At 41.9% G+C, this 18,290-nt stretch overlaps 1 protein-coding gene across 3 annotated transcripts in view; it reads right to left on the bottom strand.

Moving 5' to 3' along the window:
* The window catches only part of SERTAD4 (SERTA domain containing 4), a 66,925-nt gene that overhangs the window by 12,477 nt on the left and 36,158 nt on the right, over positions 1-18,290 (bottom strand). For all 3 annotated transcript variants that reach the window (XM_088477536.1, XM_088477538.1, XM_088477537.1), the window contains exon 3: positions 17,078-17,190. In XM_088477536.1, the coding sequence (XP_088333662.1) occupies positions 17,078-17,190 (113 nt within the window). The remainder of the gene's footprint in view (positions 1-17,077; positions 17,191-18,290) is intronic.

Here is an 18,290-nt window from a genome sequence, read left to right as displayed (position 1 = left end):
AGATTCTCACTTCGACCACTGCATCTAGGTTAAAATAAGTCAGCATCAACTATGGATCTGGACTCTGAGCTGGCCAGTCCATCCGAGTTACCGAATTTTCTGTACATCAGTCCAATGTCCCCCTGGAAACATGACAAGTGGCATTGTCGTCCAGATAAAAACATTTGTTGTTTTTCGTAGAACTGCAAGTGCATGGATGTGTTCTTGTCGAAACCGCCATATTAGTGTATTATATATATATAAAACAGATGTCCTGACTCACTGACTAACTGACTGATCAATGCCCAGCCCAAACCCCTGGACCTAGACACATGAAAATTGGGTAGTATATTCCTTCCATGACGTATGTACCCACTAGAAGGGATTTTTCTAAATTCAACTCCTAAGAAGTTGAAAAGGGCTACATTTTTCCTCTCCCTGTGCAATGTCCTGCTTGACTGACTCATCATGGCTGCGGCACAGTTCATATTCAAACACCAACTGTCATCCCAAGTGCTGCCAAACATCACTGGCAGTTGGTGTGATTCCACTATTTGAAAAGTGAGAGAAGGAAATGTTGGGTTTATGTATCAAACAGTGAAAAGTGTGGAGAAGTGGACAGGTAGAGAAGTTGCCCATAGCAACCAATCAGCTTTGAAGTAGCATTTACCAAGTACAAAATAATTGTTAGGAGCTGCTATGGGCAACTTCTTTACTGGTCAACTTCTCCACGCTTTACACTGATTGATACCTAAACCCCTGTGTTACTACAGACGTGAGAGAGGAAAATGTGTTACTACACAGTAGAGGGAGAGGAATATCAAATGTGTTACTATGGGGTGAAGGAAGGGAATATGTTACAACATGGGTGAGGGAGGGAAATGTGTTACTACAGACGTGAGCGAGGATAATGTGTTACTAGAGAGGTGAGCGAGTGGAATGTGTTACTACAGAGGTGAGGGAGTAGAATGTGTTACTACAGAAGTGAGCGAGGATAATGTGTTACTACAGAGGTGAGGGAGTGGAATGTGTTACTACAGAGGTGAGGGAGTAGAATGTGTTACTACAGAAGTGAGCGAGTGGAATGTGTTATGACAAAGGTGAGGGAGGGGAATGTGTTACTCCAGAGGTGAGGGAGGGGAATGTGTTACTTCAGGTGTAAGTGAGGATAATGTGTTACTACAGGTGAGGGAGGGGAATGTCGAATGTTTTACAACACGGGCGAAGGAGGGAAAGGTATTACTACAGAGGTGAGGGAGTGGAATGTGTTAGTACACAGGTGAGGGAAAGTAACGTCTTACTATAGCAGTAATGCATTACTATAGTGGTGAAGGATTAATGTGTTATTGGAGTGGTTACATGGAAATGGAAACAGTAAATATCTAAGGTTTACCCGGGTGAAACCAGGTAAATTTGCTAGTATATTTATATATAAAATCAAATGTCCTGACTGACTGACTCACTAACTGACTCTTCAATGCCCAGCCCAAACTCCTGAACCTAGAAACATGAAAATCGGGGAGTATATTCCTTCCATGACCTAGGTACCCGCTAAGAAGAGAATTTTTGAAAAATTCGACTCCTAAGGTGGTGAAAAGGGCTAAAAGTTTTCCTCTCCCTGTGCAATGTCCTGCCTGACTGACTCATCATGGCTATAGCAAAGTGCAGAATTCAAACACCAACTGTCATCCCAAGTGCTGGCAAACATCACTGGTAGTTAGTGTGGATCCCCTATTTCAATAGTGAGGGAAGAAATGTGTTACTATAGAGGTGATGTGTTAATACACGGATGGATGAGGGAGGGGAATGTGTTACTATAGAGGTGTGGGAAGGGAATGTGTTACTAAGCAGGTATGGGAGGGGAATGCTGTACTACACAGGTGAGGGAAGAGCATGTCATATGTGTTACTATGGGATGAGGGAGGGGAAAGTATTATTATAGGGGGATCGATTGTGACGTGTGATGAATCGCAGATTCGTCATTAGGATCTGGAATCCAAATAACAGTGTATGGAAACATGCAAATTTGCCTCTGCCCAAAAAATTCCTTATGATTCCTTTGGCATGTAAAGTCATGCTTCTGCTATTCTTTGATGCGCACCTTATGATCCTACAGCTTATCGCGGATCCTATGTATTAACGGATGAACTATCCTATTATTTTGCCCAAAATAATAGGATAGGGAGAAAAAAAATATTGGCGAAAATCGTGGATAATCGGTGAAAAATCCCCGTTTTTCACCGTTTGCGGGGATCAATTAGCGCCCGAACTGTGTACGGGGCTAATTGAATATGGCCCTAAAAGTGATGTCACAAAACAGTCTCCTGCACGTCTTTGAATCGTTGTTGAAACGCTGCAAAAAATTTATTGAATGTAAAAGACACTACTTTGAAAGATAAAAATGTTCAGATCCTGTGGAGTCATCTGATACTGAATAAAAAATCAGTATCATTACTGTTCAATCAGCCCTTGTATATACACAGGGGTGGTTCAATAAATAAGGTAACAAGATCTTTCATTGCGTAAATGTATTTAACTTGTACTTATACGTATAATCAATAGTATGGCCTTTACAGGTTATTTATCCATACAGTCCCCAAACTTGTCTAACCATTTATTCGAACAGTACAACGAGGCATCTATCTCAGCATAGAAGAAATCAGTGTCACCCAGCATGAACACTTTTTTCTGTACCCCAGTTGCCCGTGAACGATGATGTGCACAGTACCCAATGAGATGTTCAGTTCATCAGCAATATCACTAACTGGACTGTGGGCCTGATTCAGAGCCGCTCGTAAGCGGCCGCTCGTTCGCTCCGAGCGATGTTCGCACATCTGCGCATGCGTATGGGTCCTAATGCGCATGCGCCAACCTGTCAGTGCGGTCGGAAATCGTGCGTTCGCAAAATAGCGAGTGCCTGCTAATTTGAGTGACAGAATGAAGCGTTTGTGGGTTGTAACAGGGGAAGGTGCTTGAAAACGGGGAGTGGAGATCCGAACGCAGGCGTGCCAAACGGTCAAAACGGGCGTTTTAAGGGAGTGCATAATTAACAAAGCAGTGTCATCGACCATGTCACTTGGTTGTCTCTTAGCCTGAACTGTTCGCATGATTGCGGTAGGAAAATCCAACCACAAGCACTGCGAGCAGTTCAGACGCCTTTCGATGTACTCGATTAATCTAATAAATAGCAGAGATGACGCGAACGGCCAGGGGGCGTCTTTACAAAATAGCGAGCGCATGTTTCGTTCGCTCGCACAGACATAGAGGCGTCAACAGACCGCAAAGAGCGAGCACTCAATTTAAATAGCCGGCCCCTTTTTCTGAACGAGCGAGCGCAAATAGCGTCCGGCTCTGAATCAGGCCCTGTGTCTGTCCTCCTGAATCAGTCCTGCAATGCAGCACAAATTGTCATCTGTGGTGGACGTGCTTGGCCGGCCGAATCGCTGCTCTTCTTGAACGTTTATCCTGCTGTTATCATAGGCAGTGCACCAAACCCAAACCTGCCTCTGTGACATGATGTTATCACCGTACACCTCAGCAAGTGCTGCTGCTGGTGTGCCCTTTATAGTCAGGAATCTGATCGCACTACGCACCTCAAAGCTTGACCATGTCTTCAGACCCTCCAACATGATCCATTCCATTAGGCACAAAGGACCTTATTCAGAGGCGGCCGTACGGTCTGCGACCGCACGGCCGCCTCGATGTTTGGCCAGTGCGCATGCGCACGAGGGAGCCGGCTCCCTCGTGCGCATGCGTGAGACCTGCTACGACCAACAGCGCTGGTCGTAGCGGGTCTCTTTCCAAAGGGGGCGAGCTGTCGATGTTGTTTGACAGCTCGCCCCGTTTGGAAGGCGGGCCGGGGGGGTGGCAGCCAAACGGAGGCGTTCCCATGGGAACGCCTACCGTTTGGGGGAGGCCCCACTGACATCACTAGTGATGTCAGTGGAGAGCTTCCGGCTCTGACAGAGCCAGAAGCTCTCCGGGGCTTATGACAAGTGAGACCCTACCCTAGGGTCTCGTCGTAAGCCCCGATGGTCGCGATGGTCTCTGACCATCCCGACCATCACCCGAGCGGTCGTTAGAGTTGTGGGTGTAAACCCACAGCCTAACGACCGAAACAGAGGTGGGCGGTCAGGATGCAAGCGGCCGCCCAGTTTTTGAGCGACCGCTTGCATCCTCCGACCGCCTCTGAATGAGGTCCAAAATGCTCTGCCGCGGGACTTCCCTCTTTGATTGCAGACACCTGTGCTGAAACACCTGTCTCATCAATTACCTAGTTCAACACAGGTGACTGCAATCATACATTAGGTGGGAAGTCCAGGAGCAAAGTGTTTTGTACCTAATGGAACGAGTCATGTTGGAGGGTTGGTGTTTCTGCCAGCCTGGCCATCTTACAACTAATATTGGGAAAGTATGACTGATATGAGGAGCAGTCTAATGGCCATGAGGGGAACCAGTGGTCTACCTGCTCAGGCCTGGTGGTATATTAGAATGAAATAGAGAACATTCTTGTTACCTTACTTATTGAACCACCCTCGTATGTGGCATATGCTGGGTCACCTCAGTATGCCCGCTGCTCCACCCTGTCCCACCCCCCTATCTGTCCCTGCTCTACCCCCCAGCTCCACAGATCCATTCCACCCCATCTTTCCGGTGGGTACATACTCACCCCTTCCTGGCAGGTTCTCTTCCTCTCTGGCTAGGGTCTGTCCCATCACTCTATCATGTGCCCCAACTTTCACTGCGCATGACGACCATAGAGGATTATTATATAGATTGTCTTAGAGTAAAAAGTGTATTGTATTTTCAGTCACAGCAGTGTAGCACCTTTAAATGTATTTAGAAATTAGGGTGTGCGGACCAACCACTGTATATATGCATACACATATGGGGATTTTTAACTTTTACATTTTGCTATGGGGAGGAGCAACTTCTACAGTTAACCTTGCTTTAAAGGCTTATAGCACTAAACATAAACAGCACAGAGAAAAAGAGAGGACATGCACCTCCTTTGTGATAATCTACTGGCACACACATATATAAAACCTTTTTAAATTGCCAACCGAGGCCCGTATTCAATTTGAGGCGAAAAGTCTGGATCCGCGATACTTTTTCGCCGATGACGTCATTTTCGACTGTTTTGCTTTTACCCTGTATTCAATTTGAAAGACTTTCCGCCTATGAATAGCAGGCGGAAGAGAATTGGGGTTTTGGGGTGCAACGTTGCGGGAACCCCCTGTGCAGCCTTCAGACAGTCCCCCAAAGGTAAACTGTGTAAAAAAATAAAAAAAAAACACTTAAGAGCACCCCAAAAAATCACTTTGAAGAAGGGGGCAAAAAAGAAATATTTTAGGGGACAAAGTAAAAAACTAGCGGACTTGACTCGGGGGGGTCCCCAAGTATGACCCAAGTGTTTATTTGATTGCAGGTGCTTGAGGCAGGTGGATTTTTCACGATTTTTTCAACTTCACTTTAGCAACTTTTACATATGCTGACCCCCATTTTCAAGTACCCCAAATTTGCTGGGATAAGTTATTTTCTGGAAAAAATACTCCTGAATACTATTCTGCACCACGTATAGAAAAACGCTATTTAGCAGATATTGAGCCCGTTTAAAAACACCAAATACCTTCAGCAAGCCAAATCGAGGGTACCATAGTGAACCCCCTTGTCAGAGCATCTTTTGGGGGGTGTCAGGCTGATTTCCCCAAATCTGACAATACTTTCCGCCTGTTCAAGTTTCGCCGGGTCCCGTTTTCGCCTACTTTCAACTTGAATAAGGGGTAAAGCGGGCACACGAGTGATACTTTTACGCCTACAAAACAGGCGAAGTAGGCGAAAAGTCCGGGACGCGAAAAAGTATCGCGGCTCGGCTCAAATTGAATACGGCTCCTAATTGTAATCCCTGTAACTGAGAAACCAAACCTTGGGAGTCAAGCACATCAGTGCATTCGCTAGTGTATCCGTATGATGACATGAAGATATTACTATTTAGAAAATGTACCAAGACAGGGAATAGAATTATTTAGAGCAGTGGTTCTCAACCTCGGTCCTCAGGACCCCACAAAGGCCATATGTTCCAGGTCACCCAGCAGGTGCACAGGTGTATTCGTTACTCACTGACACATTTTAAAAGATCCACAGCTGGAGATAATTATTTAACTTGTGATTCTGTGAGGAGACCAGGAAAACATGCACCGTTTGGGGTCCTGAGGCCAAGTATGAGAACCTGTGATCTAGCGGAATGCCAGACAGAGGTACCACAGGTACACAGCAATGGAGCACATTGAGCAAATTGACAGTACACAACAGACATCAACTGCTCTTCAAATGATAGCGCTGACCAGATAGTGCCCATTTGCTAACTGGGCACAGATAGACAGCCCCTCTTTCTGGCTGAACACTGATGGCAGTACTGCTCGGATACTGCCCCACTTGCTGGCTGGATTGGTAGCAAGCCCAGGTACTCCCCCACTTGCTGGCTACACAGAATGCACATTAACAAACACGCAGCAGCTGAAACACCTCATTTATCAATGAGTTTTATCATTCACAATGAATGATAAAACCTGTTGCGTATGATAAATGGTGCTCCAGCCAATCAGCTCTGTCATTTTTCAAACAGGTAATAAAACTTGTCAATAAACTGGCCCCAGAGAGTGGACACAGGCAGTCCACTCTCTCAGTTCACTGGTGATGAATCCCGTCGGCAACTGTATGCTCTGCCTTCCAATCTGACACCATCCAACACAGTGCTGCGGCAAAGAAGTCACACTTTGCTGAAGTTTCTATATGAAACACCTATCCTCCAAAATGACCCCTTCCATCAGGTACAAAATGCTCTGCTCCTGGACTTCCCACTTACTTTATGATTCACCTGTGTTGATCTAGTTAATTGATAAGAAGGGTGTTTCACCACAGGAGTCTGCAAACATAAATTAAGTAGGAAGTCCAGGAACAGAGCATATTGTACCTAATGGAACGGGTCATGTTGGAGGGTCTGGAAACGTCATTGCAGCACAACTTTCGGCCACGTCACAGTGCCAGGCAGCAGGGAAAGTTTACTACCCAAGAAATTAAGCGTGTGCAGAACACTGATTACCACACACATCTAATATACCTGTTTATCATTACCACACTCATGTATTATACCGAAAAACCATTACCACACACATCTAGTATACCTGTCTATCATTACCACACACATCTAATATACCTGTTTATCATTACCACACTCATGTATTATACCGGAAAACCATTACCACACACATCTAGTATACCTGTCTATCATTACCACACACATCTAGTATACCTGTCTATCATTACCACACACCTCTATTATACAGGGTGTTTCAATCACTATTGGCCCCAAAGATTTTCTTGTAACTTTGAAAGTAATTGACACAGCCCCACCTCATGTCTGTGTGTTACATGCCGATATGAACCGCTACACAGCTGAACAACGCGTATTTATTGTCCAGACGTACGGGAAAACTGAGTCGATAAATGCGGATACCTCAATGTGACACCACTGTCAGCAGCAGGAGTACCTACTGAGTAGCAGTGGCGGCTCCAAAGGTGGGGCTGCAGCACAGTCCAAAATTGAAATAGGAGAACCACACAAACTGACATCCTCACTGGTTATATCCTCACTGTCATCCTCACTGGTTATATCCTCACTGTCATCCTCACTAGTTATATCCTCATTGCCATCCTCACTAGCATCCTCACTGGTTATATCCTCACTGTCATCCTCACTGGTTATATCCTCACTGTCATCCTCACTAGTTATATCCTCATTTCCATCCTCACTAGCATCCTCACTGGTTATATCCTCACTGTCATCCTCACTGGCAGGTGGTGTGGTTCCCCTATTTGAATTTTGGACAGTGCTGCTGACTCGGGTGGTGAACACTTTGCACATGCGTGTACAGCTAGCCTGTATGCTAATAGCGAACACTGTCAACACAAGGTATGTCTGTGTCACATTTTATTAAATTACATCAATTACTTTAAAAGTTATAAGAATACATTTGGAGCCAATAGCGAGTGAAAAACCCTGTACCTGTCTATCATTACCACACTCATCTAGTATACCTGTCTTCTATTATTACCACACACATCTAGTATACCTGTCTATCATTACAACACACCTCTAGTATACCTGTCTATCATTACCACACACCTCTAGTATACCTGTCTACCATTACTACACATCTCTAGTACACGTGTCTATCATTACTACACACACCTCTAGTACACCTGTCTATCATTACCACACACCTCTAGTATACCTGTCTATTATTACTACACACACCTCTAGTACACGTGTCTATCATTACAGGTTGAGTCTCCCATATACAAATATTCCGAAATACGGAATATTCCGAAATACGGAATAATTTTGGCATGACTGAGATAATAAAACCTTTAATTTTTGATGGTTCAATGTACACAAACGTTGTCTAAGGCACAAATTAATAAAAATATGGTATAAAATTACCTTCATTCTGTGTGTATAGGGTGTATATGAAACATAAATGTATTTCATGTATGTACACAAACTTTGCTTGAGCCACAAAATTATTGAAAATATTGTATAAAATGAACTGCAGGCTGTGTGTATAAGGTGTATATAATACATAAATGCATTCTGTGTGTATATTGGGGTCCCATTCCCAAGATATTTCATTATGATATGCAATTATTCCAAAATACGGAATATTCCGATATCCAACATAACCCTGGTCCCAAGCATTTTGGATATGGGAGACTCAACCTGTACTACACACACCTCTAGTACACCTGTCTATCATTACTACACACCTCCAGTACACATGTCTATCATTACTACACACATCTAGTATACCTGTCTATCATTACCACACACCTCTAGTATACCTGTCTATCTTTACCACACACTTCTAGTATACCTGTCTATCATTACTACACACTTCTAGTATACCTGTCTATCATTACCACACACCTCTAGTATCCAATCTATCATTACTACACACCTCTAGTATACCTGACTATCATTACCACAGACCTCTAGTATACCTGTCTAGCATTACTACACACCTCTAGTACACGTGTCTATCATTACTACACACATCTAGTATACCTGTCTATCATTACTACACACCTATAGTACACGTGTCTATCATTACTACACACATCTAGTATACCTGTCTATCATTACCACACACCTCTAGTACACGTGTCTATCATTACTACACACATCTAGTATACCTGGCTATCATTATCACACACCTCTAGTATACCTGTCTATCATTTCTACACACCTCTAGTACACGTGTCTATCATTACTACACACACCTCTAGTACACCTGTCTATCATTACCACACACTTCTAGTATACCTGTCTATCATTACCACACACCTCTAGTATCCAATCTATCATTACTACACACCTCTAGTATACCTGACTATCATTACCACACACCTCTAGTATACCTATCATTACTACACACATCCAGTATACCTGTCTATCATTACCACACACCTCTAGCATACCTGTATATCATTACCACACTTATCTAGAATACCTGTCTTCTATTATTACCACACACCTCTAGTACACCTGTCTATCATTACTACACACATCTAGTATACCTGTCTATCATTACTACACACATCTAGTATACCTGTCTATCATTACTACACACATCTAGTATACCTGTCTATCATTACCACACACCTCTAGCATACCTGTCTATCATTACCACACACCTTTTAGTATACCTGTCTATCATTACCACACGCATCTAGTATATATGTCTTCTATCATTACCACACACACCTAGCATACCTGTCTTTCATTGCCACACTTATCTAGTATACCTGTCTTCTATTATTACCACACATCTAGTATACCTGTCTATCATTACTACACACATCTAGTATACCTGTCTATCATTACCACACATCTCTAGCATACCTGTCTATCATTACTACAGACCTTAAGTATACCTGTCTATCATTACCACGCACATCTAGCATACACATCTAGCATACCTGTCTTTCATTACCACACTTATCTAGTATACCTGTCTTCTATCATTACCACACACCTCTAGTATGCCTGTCTATCATTACCACACACCTCTAGTATATCTGTCTATCATTACCACACACCTCTTATATACCTGTCTATCAGGGATGTAGTTATGTGACCGCAGCACGGGATGCCGTCGGTCGAAATCCCAACACCAGAATCCCGACTTGCGGGCAGAACACTGGTGCAGGAATCCCGACATCAGTTGAGATGCCGACGCCGGCATCCCGAACGTAAGTATACCATGCGGGGTTAGCTGTTATCCGCAGGGAGAGGGAGGCTCTGGTTTAGGCACCATGTTAGAGTTGGATGCGGGAGGGGGAGGTTAGGCTGCGGACAGGGGAGTTAGGCACTAAGGGGGCAGGGTTAGGTTAAGACACTAAGGGGGGAAGGGTAGATTTAGGCTCTAACGGGGAGGGTTAAGATGCAGGGGGGGGTTAGGATGCAGGAAGGGAGGGTTACTACGGGGGTGAAGGGTTAGAATACTTGCTCAGCCCGTCGAGATTCTGAGCATCGGCATGACGCTGTCCGTATTTTGACAGCCGGTATCCCAACTGCCAGTCTCCCATACCCAACCCCGTCTATCACTACCACACGCAGACCACCCGAGAAATAAAGCTTGAGGAGAAAACTGATCATCACACACATCTAGTTTACCTGTTTATCATTAACACAGATCTCTAGTATACCCATCTAACATTACTACACACAGCTATTATATCTGTCTATCATTACCATACACATGTATTATATCTGTCTATCATTACCACACACCTCTAGTAGGTATGTAGTTAGGAAGCCGACGGTCGAAATGCCGACCGCCGGCTTCCCGACTGTCATATCCCAAAAAAAGGACTAATGATAGATCCCAACACCAATCATTATCCCTACATCAGGATCCCGACGCCCGGCATAACGAACGAAGGTAAGCCGGGCGGCGGGTGAGGACAGCCACGAGGGGGGGAGGGTTAGGTTACTGGCTTCTGGGGGGGACTTAGGGTTAGGCACCCCCCTGGGAAGGTTAGTGACAGGCAAGGGGAAGGGGGGTTAGGGGTAGGCAACCCCGGGGGGAGGTTAGGGTTAGGCACCCCCCCGGGAGGGTTAGGTTTAGGGTGCGGGTAGGGGGGGTTTAGGTTTAGGTACTTACGGGGGAAGGTTAGGGTTAGGCACTAGGGGGGGAGGTTAGGGTTAGGCACCCCTAAAGGAGGGTTGGGGGGGGAGAGGGTTAGGGATAGTATAAATACTTACTCTGTCGGGATCTTCTAGTGCCAGTCTTCCAGCGTCAGGACTTAGGTCCGGCGGTACCTCATACCGATTCCCTCTAGTATAGCTATCTGTCATTTTCAAAAAAAATCTATTATACCTGTCTAACATTACCACACACCTTTAGTATTATGTCTATCATTACCACACACATGTATTATACCTGTCACAATGCTGGGTGACAGGGGAATTTTGCCGGGCAGACCGCCCGAGAAATAAAGCGTGAGGAGAAAATTGATCACCACACACATTCAGTTTACCTGTTTATCATTAACATAGACCTCTTGTATACCCATCTATCATTAGTACACACAGCTATTATACCTGAAGGCAATTACCACACCTGTCTATCATAACCATACACCTCTAATATATCTGTCTATCATTACTAAACACCTCTGGTTTACCTGTCTACAATTACCTCATTCCTCTCGTATACCTATCTATCATTACCACACACTTCTAGTATACCTGTCTATCATTACTACACACTTCTAGTATACCTGTCAATCATTACTAAACACCTCTGGTTTACCTGTCTACAATTACCACATTCCTCTCGTATACCTGTCTAACATTACTACACACTTCTAGTATACCTGTCTATCATTACTACACACTTCTAGTATACCTGTCTATCATTACCACACACCTCTAGTATACCTGTCTATCATTACCACACACTTCTAGTATACCTGTCAATCATTACTACACACTTCTAGTATACCTGACTATCATTACCACACACTTCTAGTATACCTGTCAATCATTACTACACACTTCTAGTATACCTGTCTATCATTACTACACACCTCTAGTATACCTGTCTATCATTACCACACACTTCTAGTATACCTGTCTAACATTACTACATATATCAAGTATACATGTCTATCATTACTACACACTTCTAGTATACCTGTCTATCATTACTACACACCTCTAGTATACCTGTCTATCATTACCACACACTTCTAGTATACCTGTCTAACATTACTACACACTTCTAGTATACCTTTCTATCATTACTACACACTTCTAGTATACCTGTCTATCATTACTACACACCTCTAGTATACCTGTCTATCATTACCACACACTTCTAGTATACCTGTCTATCATTACTACACACTTCTAGTATACCTGTCTATCATTACTACACACCTCTAGTATACCTGTCTATCATTACCACACACTTCTAGTATACCTGTCAATCATTACTACACACTTCTAGTATACCTGTCTATCATTACTAAACACCTCTTGTTTACCTGTCTATCATTACTACACACCTCTAGTATACCTGTCTATCATTACCACACACTTCTAGTATACCTGTCAATCATTACTACACACTTCTAGTATACCTGTCTATCATTACCACACACTTCTAGTATACCTGTCAATCATTACTACACACCTCTAGCATACCTGTCTATCATTACCACACACCTTTTAGTATACCTGTCTATCATTACCACACGCATCTAGTATATATGTCTTCTATCATTACCACACACATCTAGCATACCTGTCTTTCATTACTACACACCCTAGTATACCTGTCTATCATTACCACACACTTCTAGTATACCTGTCTAACATTACTACACACTTCTAGTATACCTGTCTATCATTACTACACACTTCTAGTATACCTGTCTATCATTACTACACACTTCTAGTATACCTGTCTATCATTACTACACACCTCTAGTATACCTGTCTATCATTACCACACACTTCTAGTATACCTGTCAATCATTACTACACACTTCTAGTATACCTGTCTATCATTACTAAACACCTCTTGTTTACCTGTCTATCATTACTACACACCTCTAGTATACCTGTCTATCATTACCACACACTTCTAGTATACCTGTTTATCATTACCACACACTTCTAGTATACCTGTCTAACATTACTACACACTTCTAGTATACCTGTCTATCATTACCACACACCTCTAGTATACCTGTCTATCATTACCACACACTTCTAGTATACCTGTCAATCATTACTACACACCTCTAGTATACCTGTCTATCATTACCACACACTTCTAGTATACCTGTCAATCATTACTACACACTTCTAGTATACCTGTCTATCATTACTAAACACCTCTGGTTTACCTGTCTATTATTACCACACACTTCTAGTATCAAAACAAAAATCCTGATGATATACAGTATAGCGCTCCCTAAGTTACTTTTACGTGTAGGAGCGCAGCGGCCAATAAAGAAGAATGTGCGAATACTTAAAAAATGATAAAAACAATAAACGGCTGCGTGTTCAACAACACTTCCAGTTTAACAGAAATATATAAAAAGGAAATTATTTTACTATATGTATATAATGTATATATACATATGTTAAATGGAATTCATTGTATATCTATTAAAATCATTTCCTTTTTATATACTTCTGTGGAATGGGAAGTCTTGTTGACCGCGCAGCCAATTATTGTTTTTACACTTCTAGTGTACCTCTTTACCATTAACAGACTTCAATTATACCTGTCATTTATTACCATACACACCTAGTATACTGTACATATGTACCATTACCACACACCCCTAATATACCTGTCATAATTTCCAAATACCTCTAGTATGCCCTTCTACCATTACCAATACCTCTAGTATGCCCGTTTACCATTACCACACATTTCTAGTATACCTGCATACCATTACCGCACACCCCTAGTATACAAGTCTCTACCAATACAACAGACCTCTTGTATACCTATCAACAGTGAAATGCGGTGATGTAAATGGCTGGGGAGGCCCTGGTTAGTATCAGAGCCAGATTTACAGATATATATATAAACCTCAGGGTTCATGTGAGCATTATACAAAGGTGCAGCAGTATATAGTGCTGGAAATTTTGTGTGTTTAGATCATGGATGTGCAGAAAAGGTAGGCAGGGGAGGCAGTGTCTCACCTGCCATACACTTTATACTCCAGAGTTTTGACTATAAAAATGATTAGAAAAATACAAAGAAGATATTTATAATATATTCTTTACATTTTTCTTATAATTTTTAGAGTCAAAACTCTAGAGTATACCTAAGTATGACAGGAGAGGCTCTGCCTCACCTGACTGCACATCACTGCCTATCATGATTACACACCTGTTCTCTACCTATCTACCATTACCACACACATCTAGTATATTTGACAATCATTATCCTACACCTATAGTATGCCATTCTATCATTACCATACACCTCTAGTATACCATTCTACAATTACAATACACCTCTAGTATACCTGTATATCCTTACTTCACACCTCTAGTATACCTGACAATCATTACTTCACACCTCTAAAATACCTGACTATCATTACTTCACACATCTAGAATACCTGACTATCATTACTTCACACCTCTAAAATGCCTATCATTACTTCACACCTCTAATATACCTGACCAGAGAAGTAGCTAGACTTTTTGGTGCCCAGTGCCAGAAAGAGCATTGGCACCCCCCTCATTTTTCAAAGGGACATAATGCACCCAAAAAAAGGGGATTGACCTCATTGGGAAGGACCAGGGAAGAGATAGGGAAGGCCAGGAGATGCTGGGGATGAAATAAGAGGAAGTTACAAGTGAGAATTATAATAAACAGAAATATGACAGGGCCAAATAGCGCCCCCTGCCCTGTGGTGCCCTGTGCGATGGCAACAGCCGCACAACCCTAGCTACGCCCCTGCACCTGACTATCATTACTTCACACCTTTTGTATACCTGCCTAGCAACACCACACTCATCTAGTACACGTGATAATCATTTTCCTACCAGAATGTCATATACCAGTAGTATGTGGAGGCTTCACAAGTATCTTTTTTGAATTGTATTCTCTCGGCTCTCTCTGTAAGTAAGCCCTTATTCTCAAAACTAAATAACTGGGCTCATTATAACACTTGACTATAGTGCAATAGGTACATGCAAATATTTGCGAAAAATAGCTGAGGGTTAAAAGAGTCAACAAAACATTTATCTTATCTGAATACTACACACAGCACTCATCCTCAGTGTCTATCCATTATTGTCTGCTCCTTCATATTCTTACTGGCTTAAGCACTTTTGGAATTTGAGCTGTCATTTAAGTATACTTATTACTGCAGTTACACATAATAATAATACATAATAGAAAAATAATAAATATAAACTACATACAACATTAAAATGACTTAACTAGTTATCCAGAGAACATGGCTCTCGTGCATAGTAACTTTGAGATGGCCATGTAGTGTGCTCCCAGCTCCAAGTATCATGGAAGTTCTCTTGATTGTATAAAGGCATATTTAATTGCGGACGGTTCGTCAAAAATTGGACAACCCCTACTTCCCTGGAGACTCCCAAATTTTAACGAGTGAACCAACCTGCCGGTTCCTGTCCACTTCTTAGCAGACTTGTTGACACGATTCTCAGTGAATCACGTCATTGTGCCCCCAAAACAGCCGAATGACATGAATCACAGCATTGTACAGTGTGGGCAGGACTGCAGTAATGAGAGTCACATAGGCACATCCCCCACACCTCCCATGAGGACCACCCCTCCAGGATCTTCCCGCAGGACACCATTCAATTGTCAGCTAATGTGATCTCCAACAACTGCACATACAGAGCATGTGTGACACAATACTATCTCATATTTAAAGACAGATGAGTATATAGTATATAGCATATAGTATATTGCTGTGTAGTTTATGCACCTTGCCATTCCAAATCTACTCTAAATACACAGAACTGCAATGTTTAACTTGCTATTTTTAAAATAATTACCATTTCGCTGAAATGAAGTCTAGGTTATGTACAGTACACACATTATTACAAAAGGATAGACACACAAATACACAGTAACATATAATTGCCTGTGTAAAAGTAATCACAGTTCTGAATATTTGTTTTAACTCTTTCAATTTGTGTTTCACAAACAGCACAGTTTTATCATGTAGTTAGTATATTGTCTAGTTACAATGTGACATACAAAACAAATCACACTCTAACACTTCGACAATCACACATTGCTGGCACACTGTATAGAGTGGAAGATATATCTATATACACTCATAATGATTACAGACACTTGTTTACACGCTGACACATAAGTGTTGTTAAATACACAAAGCATACACAACAAACTAACTGGCTGAAAAAAATTATCAGAACTAAAATTACATAAACACACTAAATGGCATGTAGTCCATAGCAACCAATCAAAACTCAAATTTGTCCGATGCAATCCAGGATATAAAAGCCAACATCTTACTGGTTGCTAAGAGTTACAGAACATTCACTAAAATCAGGAAAAGAAAACAAATAGTACTCCATGCTATTTACTAAATGTTTTGTTAATATAATCCTCAATAGTAGCAGTTTAGCAAGACAGTTTTCATTCAGAAAGTGTCAACTAGCAAAGCCATGAATATCTCTCAAACGGTAGTAGTTCCAGGATACAACACAAAACTGCTGGTTCTGAACAGAAGATTGTGGCTGAACTTCTCCTTTAACTAATTAATTAAAGTGTATTTTTGTGCATTTACAGTGAAAAAAGGTTGGACATGAAATATATAAAATTAAAATTCAGCATGGATTAAATATTATATATACAAATAATAATGAGTATATATTTACGCTAAAAATGCTGCAATGTCATAATAACATTGTTGGAAAAAAAAACATAAAAAGCAGAAAGTAAACAGTTGCGATGATGTAACAAAAGAAGTAAAAAAAGACAAAACATACTTTATGACTACAGCTGCTGCGCGGCAGATGATAATCCTCTTCTACATATTTCCTTTTAAAGTAAGTGCTCTTGGAAGCTGTTTTTGGATGTGAAATTCCCCTGTAATGTGATTCTGTGGTAATAAATCAGATATGACAGATGACATGCAGTTCGCCTGAGGTTCTCCAAATAAATTTGTTTTTTAACACACAACAGAAAATATCGTGGCACACATTGATCTTGCATTTCTCTGTTACATAGCTAAAAATGTAATACTCTACTGAAAGAACCGATAGAGGAAATGTCAGTCAGATCATATCACAAAGCAGCGTACAAATTAACAAGACTGTTGTCTACTATATACTGAGATAAGCACTGCGCTCTCTCACTGCATAATACATTCTGTACACTGGAAATTCTCTTTGTTCAAGAATCTCCACTGGAATAATAAGGCTGAATCATAGTTGCAGCATTTACCAGATTGGAAGGGCTCCCATGTGTCCTGGTTTTCCCAAGATATTCTCCTTTTCTCCACCCAAAGGGAGATATGTACTAAGCCTTGGAGAGACATACAGGGGTCTATTTACTAAGCCTTGGATGGAGATGAAGTGAACGGAGATAAAGTACCAGCCGATCAGCTCTTAACTGTCATGTCACATGCTGTGTTTGAAAAATGACAGTTAGGTACTGGTTGGTTAGCACTTTATCTCCATCCAAGGCTTAGTAAATAGACCCCAAAGTACCATCCAATCAGCTCCTAACTGTCATGTCACAGGCTGTGTTTGAAAAATGACAGTTAGGAGCTGGTTGGTTAGCACTTTATCTCCGTCCACTTTATCTCCATCCAAGGCTTAGTAAATAGACCCCAAAGTACCATCCAATCAGCTCCTAACTGTCACGTTACAGGCTGAAGCTGATTGATTGGTACCTTGAGGTCTATGTACTAAGCCTTGCAGAGAGATAAAGTTGATGGAGTTAAAGTACCAACCAAGTCATTTTTCAAACACAGCATGTAAGGTGACAGTTAGGAGGTGATTGGCTGGTACTTTATCTCCGTCCACTTTATCTCTCTCCAAGGCTTCGTACATAGATCCCTTTTTATCTTTCTCCACTTTCTCTCTCTTGCTCTCTCTCTCCAAGGCTTAGTACATCTACCCATGGGTCAGTAACTATATAACTTGCTCAGGGTTATATATTTTGAATTGACCCCCATCCGCATAGTCCCATGTAATT

Source organism: Taudactylus pleione, unplaced genomic scaffold (assembly GCF_031769625.1).
Source record: "Taudactylus pleione unplaced genomic scaffold, aTauple2 ptg000201l, whole genome shotgun sequence".
In the NCBI taxonomy this organism is placed as follows: domain Eukaryota; kingdom Metazoa; phylum Chordata; class Amphibia; order Anura; family Myobatrachidae; genus Taudactylus; species Taudactylus pleione.
Note: the sequence above shows the minus strand (reverse complement) of the source record. Positions and strands in the feature narration are given on the sequence as shown.